General features: G+C 40.0%; 1 protein-coding gene across 1 annotated transcript; it reads right to left on the reverse strand.

Annotated features, from left to right (window-relative positions):
• Positions 1-493: 493 nt before the first annotated feature.
• Positions 494-6,312, reverse strand: si:dkey-43p13.5 (visual system homeobox 2). Its single transcript, XM_044331341.1, is given in 4 exon segments — positions 494-1,082; positions 1,964-2,121; positions 2,420-2,802; positions 6,239-6,312. Coding segments are annotated over 4 exon segments (1,035 nt in total). The 3' UTR covers positions 494-662.
• Positions 6,313-8,423: the final 2,111 nt, after the last annotated feature.

Here is an 8,423-nt window from a genome sequence, read left to right on the forward strand (position 1 = left end):
TTCTGGAAAGAAATAGACATTTGTCATGTAACTTATATACAGTCACTCTTCATGATTTCATTTTTCAGCTATTTCCATTGTTTCCCGTGAGGACGTGTGGCTGCATGTAGACTTCCTGCCTGTCTGTGAAGGTGACCCGAGAGGTCAGCGGTGAGCTTCTCATTAGTTAAATTATCCGACTGTATCCCATTTCAGTCAGAATGACATGATGCACTGTCACCCGCATTCATAATAACATGTAAGATAATCAACCGATTCTTAAAGGAATGAATTAAGGACAATGAAAGTTTTTACAGCATCAACATTAAAGAAGACAAACCAGTGATACCTGTTAACCACCACAACTTCAAAAGAACTTTAAAAAGTCCATTTAAATAAAAATGTTTAAAAAAAAAGTTAGTTGGAATGCACTATCAACATAAAAAATGAGTATAATGTGACAAGTTTCTCGTTTCTCATTTAAAAGAACATCATATATAAGATTACTGCAAGATTTTATTATTAGAAGTATTATTAGAAGTCATTATTAGAAGTATTCTATTAATGATAGGTAAATAATGAAGCTCCTCATCCCAAAACATTAAAAATAAGTATATTACTGCTGCATATTGAGTGTCTTTTTTGGTTATGATTATCTGTACAAACAGGAAGAAGGAAAATGATCAATCATTGCGCATGGCTTCAGCTTCCTCTGTCGGTGACTGTGTGTCGCCTCCTGACATGTTTACAGTACTGTTGATCTCGGCCTTGTGCTCTCTGGCTTTTGCCCGCAGCTTGGCGATGCTGCAGGAGCGGAGCTCCTCTGAGCTCGGTCCCTCCGGCCTCTCCCACTTCCCTGACCTCTGGGTCACAGGCTGCATACGCAGGCTCAGCGTAGCACTCGCGGCTTTTGTCCATGGATAGTTCTCTCCTTCCTGTTGTCTCTCCCAGTGCTCAGTGTCAGAACACTCTGTCTGCTGTTTTAAACTCCTGCTTGCTTTGTCAGACGTTTCATCATTGTCTCTTTTTACGTAAGGCCCCACAAGTTGGCCCTGGAGTTTCAGCTGCCGCCTCATCTTGGCACGGCGGTTCTGAAACCAAACCTGGAAACAAATTGAGGATTATAATCACAAATATGAATAATATGGAAATGTGAATAAACAAATACAATAGTTTATAAACAAAGCAAGAGTTTGAAAATGTTAATAGCTCAAATTGTAGCTTCAAAGTTTCAAAACTTTCTTTCCAAGCTATTGCAGTCAAGAGATACCTTTCAGTGTGACCACACAAAAAGATTTGCATTAAAAAGTCCTAAAAACTTGGGAGGATACCCACTTCATTTGTGACATAAATTGTGACTGCTGAAGCCTCATATTTGTTTCTGCTGAACTTTTGAATACATTTTTGCACAGAACGAGTACTGCAGATTTTCACCCCCAACTCTCTACAGTGTAGTTGTGTTAGGAAGGAATCTCTTCATAGTCACTAAGGGCAGAAGGAACAAGTACAGAAAAGAATAACTCTTCCAATATTTGAATGTGAGTTATGTTTTCAGACAAACTTAAAAATATGAAAACATTCTTTAAAGCTATATCACATTTACACTGATAGAAAGATCAATTGCTCAGGATTGTAGGACTCCATTCTTGAATTGTTTTCATTGTTTCCTGTTTTTTAGTGCAAATATGTTTTTGTATTATTTTTATCTTATTCTATTATGATATTCAACATTGACATGGTATTTTTTGGTTTTATGTCTCTGTAAAGCACTTTGTACTTGTATTTGAAAAGTGCTGCAGTATATAAAAAGTTATTGTTATCATAATTGCAGTTCTTTGGATTTAAATTAAGTTTAACACAAGCTGGTACTGATGGACCTGAAGAAGAGTCTGTAGGTCTGTAAGAGGTTTTACTGCACACTGTGCAGAAAAATTATGAATGAATGAAGTGAACATTTCCAGAAGGAGTTCAGTTTGCCAAGTACCTGTACTCTGGCCTCGATGAGGTCCAGTCTGAGGGCCAGGGCTTCCCTCATGAAGATGTCTGGGTAGTGGGTGGTCTCAAAGGCCTTCTCCAGCTCCTCCAGCTGCCAGCTGCTGTAGTTGGCCCGTGCACGACGCTGCTTCACTGGCCTCTGTTCATCTGGAAAGCACAGCGCAAGCACCAATTACACAATCGCCAACGGGTGACAAGGAACTAATGGCTCTAGACTGGATAATTAGCGCAGCGATCATTAGGCCCACTTTAACACTGCTTGATAATTGATTTTTAGTTACGAGCTGTTAGCCAATCTTTTGTAAACATTTACACTGCAATCAGATGGTGCTCACTGACTGTCTTAGAGACTGTGGTTGAACAGTGCCAGTTTGGCTGTGTACTATCTGTCTTGTATCATACAATCAGTCCCTCTTTAGCCACAGTAGCTGCAGTTTGAACTCACCTATGCCCTCTGTGAGTTGCCCCATCCCGACCGCCTGTGTGGCCAGAAGCAAAGCTTCCTTGCATGGCTCTGGCTGCAGATAATTCCTCAAAGATTCATAGCTGATAAAGGGCCCCGGGATCAGAATCTGAGGTTGAGAGCCCAGTCTGGTTGGGAATGCAGGGAAAAAGTGAGCTGCAGGTGAATGGAAAACTGCAGGCAGGAGAGTAGATACCAGTTGCCCTGGGCCAAACATGTCCAAGCTATTAAGAGTCCAATATCAAGCGTCAGTCCAGTAAAAAGGGCCAGGTTGATTCCTACAGGGATACTGGTGGAATGGTAAAATGCATCCCAAAGTGTAGAATAAAAAAAGAAGAGAAAATAAATCAGTTGTAATAAAAGCACTTGTCCATTAGATGTAACAGTTGGTTGTTGAGTGGCTCAGCGCAGGTATAAGGTGTTGCCTGCAGAGTAAAGGTAAGACTTGAGTGGTGGAGGAGGTGGAGGTGGTCTCATCTTGCTTTTTTCTTTCTCTTCCAATCCTCTCCCCCTCCTTTCCAAGTCACATGACATCCACACAGACAGCAGAGCTTGCTTTATAGGACAGAGGTGAAAATCCAACCTATGATTCATCTCTTGGTGGATTATCAGTATTACCCCATCAGTGTTTGCTGTGTTTGTCATTAGTTTCCCAATAACATGTGTCCTATAATCTTCTTTTTATGCCTTATATTGATAGAATATGTGTCCCATGAATTTTCTCTCTGTGCCTACCTGCAGACAAGTTGCAACATCTTCTGAAATTTCAATCAGTGAGATGAATGGGAACTCCTTGTGCGGAAAAGTGATTGGGAAGATGTTCATTTAGACACGTACGCCTGAAAAATGTGCACAACTCTTATCTGACCTTCTTTAAACAGATGTCAAATCTAATAAAAACAAATTACTGCAAAGGAGACATAATGAAAACACAAGTTGTTCAGTCCTGTGGGACTGAAAGGAGGGATGAAAACAAGCACAAAAGCAGTGGACCCTGAACAGCAGGTTCCAGGATAAACACACTCTTCCTGACAACAAAGTGACAAACCTGAGAGCTCATTTGCTGAACCCTCCTAGTAACCCTGTGTTTACTCCACTGTTGATTAAATTTTATTGTTTTTTTTCTAAAGTTGTGATACTTTACTTCCCACATCACCAAGACAGGCGGTGCAAAAATGATCATGTCTGTCAACCTTTATAGCAATTAACTTATTGAGTCGCAGCAGTGTAGACTAAAAATCCACTAATGGAATTTTAAACCAGGTGCAATGATAATTTTACACCTGTAAGTATATTAAACACCTGAATTATTGTACTTAACCACAGTACAAATGTGCATTTTGCATGTCATGTTTTCAATCTTTATGATATAACACTTGTTATCCTTATACATTATGTTTATATTTGAGACTTTGACAGCACATTTGGTCCCTAACGTATGGATTTCTTAATGCTATTTTAACCTGTGAAGGTCTTGATTTATATTTCAGTGGCTTAGTTTTGCACATTGTGAGCTTATCTTCATATGTTTGTACAAGTGTATTATACTGTTTCAACACTGATTATTTGTATTGGAAGAATAGTGCCTTTTCTGTCATTTATTAAAGAAAAAAGGAACATAGTGGAAGCTTTTTTATAACCAAAATGTTAAAGAGAATCCCATTTAAAATGCAAAATACTTACTATCCTGAAATCTGTAGTTGTAACTGATGAATTAAAAAGACAGCAAATCCTGTAAAATAGAATGATGTCAGCAAGTGGCTCAAATGCCAGCCCCATTTGTGCCTCTCGTGTATATGTATTAGCATTAGCATCACAGAGCTAGTTAAAAGATAATGTTTGATAAACCCAGGTCATTTACCGTTCTCTTGAAGATATTATCAGAGCCCTCAAATACTCATCTAACCACGTGGATGGAAAATAAATTGGTCTACTACAGTGAAAAAATATTTTTAACCCATTTCTCAAGTTGCAACTCTGTTTGTTGAAGAAGGTTACCATGCAAATGGTTAGGAGAGTCTTTGAGGATTCTGGAAATAGCTAATGAACCTTCAGAACAGTGCTAAGTCTTGTTAAAGGTACAGTGTATAGAATTTAGTGGCATCTAGTGGAACAGACTTGGAAGAAATGGAATATAATATTCATAAGTATGTATTAATTAGTGAATGTATAATAAAAATCTGAAAATAAAAATCGTGTCTTTGTTACCTTAGAATAAGCCCTTCATATCTACAGAGGGAGTGGGTCCTCTTCCATAGAGCCCGCCATGTCGCACCACCATGTTTCAGTAGCCCAGAACGGACAAACCAAACATTTGCTCTAGAGAGGGCCTTTCACATTTTTTATGAGTCTTGCAGCCACTGTAGGTTCTCCTACACGCTTGGAAGGGGAAGGATATTCAGTTGGTTTCAAGAAAGATAGATCAGCTGGTCCTTTAAGAAAGATAAATACCTTGCGCTGTTTGTCTTTTAAAGGACCAGTGTGTAAGACTTAGTGGCATCTAGTGGTGAAGTTGCAGATTGCAACCAACTGAATGCCCCTCCCCTGCCCCTCCCCTTCTAAGTGTGTAGGAGAACTTACAGTGACTGTGAGACTTGCGAAAAACAAAAAAGGCCCTCTTTAGAGCTGGTGTTTGTCCATTCTGGGCTACTGTAGAAACATGGTGGGCTCCATGGGAAAGGACCCGCTCCCTATGTAGATATAAAGGGCTCATTTAAAAACACAACAATTCTTATTTTCAGGTGATCATACACTAATTAAAACATACTTACGGATGTTATATTACATTTCTGCCAAGTCCGTTCAGCTAGACGCCAATAAATTCTACACACTGGACCTTTAAATGTAATGCTAATGCTAAAACATGAAAGGCAAAAATCTGGGCCAGACCATGTGCATAACTTTACTTTAGCATTGAGTAAAATGTAAACAGTCAACTTAAACTTACTGAACTTGTGATTTAAGCATATTTGGATCCAAACTTATCTGGAACACCACTTTTTGAAACTTGCTAACATGCAAAGAGCATGTTTGGAGTCTCAGCGGAACCATTTCTCTTGATAATTAGTAAAAACATTCAGATGCTTGCACTTTTCATTCATGTTACATCATACATTTGTTAATTTCTTAAGTATAATTGCAAAAGATTAATGGTTATGTATTCTTGTTAAGTATGCAGACAGTAGTCAAAGTGTTACCAAACACTTACAGGATTTTTCCATCCCAGATCAAAGCATACACCTCAACACATTAACAGCCAAGACAGGAAGATTATTAACACTTTTTTTTTCTTTGAGCAAGCCAGCTGTAGCTTAGTGTTGATGGATCTCTGATGAGATGAATTAAACACAGGTGTGTCAATTAATCCGAAGATACATATCACCCAACAACACATCTTGCTAACTGCTTGTCAGCTCAGACGGCAGTGAAAACATTCCCCCTGTCAGTGTTGTCACCGCTGAACTGGCGTGCGTAGGCGGCTTTGATCAGCCCAGGACCTCAGCAGGAGGCAGCTGGTCAGAGCTGAGGTGAGTCACAGGATGGTCATTCCTGTGCTAGCAGTGAGGACTGCAACTCCCTCACCTGTGGCCCTTTCATCTGCACCTGTTCAAACACTAAATTAATGCCTTAGTGGAGGTAGAGGTCAGGATTAGGGTTTGACTGATTTGGATTTCTTTAAAGCTTGTGTTGAGACAGAAAGCGGATACTTAAGTAAATCTGAATGTTTTTTGGTCTCTAATGGGCAAAGATTTTGTGTTTCTTCCATAATTTGATTCTTGGTGTTGTTAAAAAATCTCTTACAGCAATTTGAACATCATCGGACGCTTGAACTCTCCGGTGAAGCATACAGGGCCATCATTAGTGGTAGACGACATAACTATCTGATTAAAAACAACTTTTAGCACTTCTGTCTGTATGTGTGTATGCATATGTGTGTGTGAAGGAAGGAAAGGACAGACAGAGACTGAAGAAAAAAAAATAATTTCTTGGGTTTTAAAGTTCTGTGGGGAAAAGGAAAATAGATTAAAAGTGTCTGGTTTGAGCTGTGGCTAAACAAACACTGTGTGTGGTGGGACTGACGACTGAATAGCCATCTCCATTTGTCCCTGGCACACAGGTAGTTACAGGGATTTCTGCTCTGTCTGAAAGTGGACCCCCATCCCCATCCTCCCAAACTACTGTGTTTGTCTTTGCCTGGGTCCTTTAATGCCCATTGATCCAGATAATCAGGGACAAAATTGGTGAAAAACTGGTGGGGGAGGTTCTGACAGTAGTTGCTCAGAAGAGCTGCTTGTGGGTAATTGAAGGAGGCATTAAGACAACAATAGTAATGGCTAATGCCAGGCTTTATTGGTCTCTCAGGTATTCTTAGCTCCCTGGATGACAAGGAAACAGTGGAGATCCACAGCTAAAATGGCAATCATCGTATCATTAGCAGACCTTCAGCTGCGGGGACAGAATGTGCATTATCTGTGGGTTTAGCAAGCCACCAATGGGATGCCCTTCAAGATGGCTTCAGCTTGAAATGGACTTGTTTGAGCTTGCGTTCATTCATTGTAAACCAGAGGAAACGGGACATCTGAAATCCCCTTCATATGCAGGTTTTTGGCTCTCAGATAATGAAATGATTCACAAAAATCAATGATCATAACATCCAAATAGGTAGAATCTCAATTTTGCATAAAATGTTCTCCATAGATTCAAATATCCACGTTAAACAGAAGGTCATTGTCCAAACTGTTACTAAGGCTCATAAATTGATGTAAAAATCATTTTATCTTTGGAATTTTTTTTACAGAAAACACTTTCAGTGGACTGAAATTTGAATTAAATGATGCAGGCTATTTATCACCTTTTTTCCTTGACAAACATGGCTGAAGTGGTTTAACTATCACATTCTGCCCTCACTGTGATAAGATACAATCTGACATAATGGAGATCCTGAACACTGCACACTATTATTCTTTCTCATCCACTACAATGACACTTAAGCTCATAAAACAAGAGTTCTGCCAAATGTCACGCGAAGATGGATGGTTATCGTCAGCTACAATGTCATGGGAGTATATCTATCTGGTGTAATTTGCAGGCTGGAGCAGCAATGAGCACAGATAAGATCAATATTTAATGAAAAAGTAAGTGAAGCTTAAGGGTTGTCACTTATGCCTCTGCTGTTAATGACATGTCACATTATCATATTTATCAGATTGGGTCAATCTCAACTGCAATTACTGGCCTCATTTCTTTTTAATTCATTACAAATGTTGGATCATTTCAGTTGTCCACCTCTGTGCAAACACCAGGAATGTGTTCTCTGGTTGCTTGCATATGTATTTTAGTGCACAAACTTCAAACTAAAATCTATTAATGGGAACGTGGATTGGTATAATTCAATCAACACACCTAAAATGTGTTTGTAACTTGGAAGAAAAGTGTATTTCATGGCTGAGGAAGCCCCTATGCTTGGTGCCTCACTCTCCCTGGTAATAGTATCCCACAGTGAGCAGGCTGATTGTTTTAGTCATGGATCACTGGCCATGGGATAAACCTGAGAGCCCAGCCTGCTTTTCATGTCAAAACCTTCAAGGGAAAGCGGCCACAATCCAAGAGCAATCACACTTGAGACATCAAAGTTCCAGCGAGAAGAGAGGCGAGAGACGGTCCACATTTTTTCCACGCAAGCCAAGTGCAACTCAAGCGTGGAGGAAGAGGAGATGATCTAAGGCGAGGGTGCCATTGAGAGGAAGACAGAGAGCAGACAGATGTGCATGGGCAGGTAGCGGCACATCAGGGCCCCTCCTGTAGCTGAGAGAGACACCAAGAACCGTCCGCTGGTCGCATTCCTGCTCGCTGCTCATTCACTGTCCACTTTCACATGCGCAGGTAAGCCCACTGACATTCACAACACAACACGCCAATGATCACCTCAAAGTCACACTATGATATTTCATTTCTAGAGGCAAAATGTTCATCATGGACAAATGAG

The sequence above is a fragment of the Thunnus albacares genome, chromosome 17, assembly GCF_914725855.1.
Source record: "Thunnus albacares chromosome 17, fThuAlb1.1, whole genome shotgun sequence".
Lineage (NCBI taxonomy): Eukaryota > Metazoa > Chordata > Actinopteri > Scombriformes > Scombridae > Thunnus > Thunnus albacares.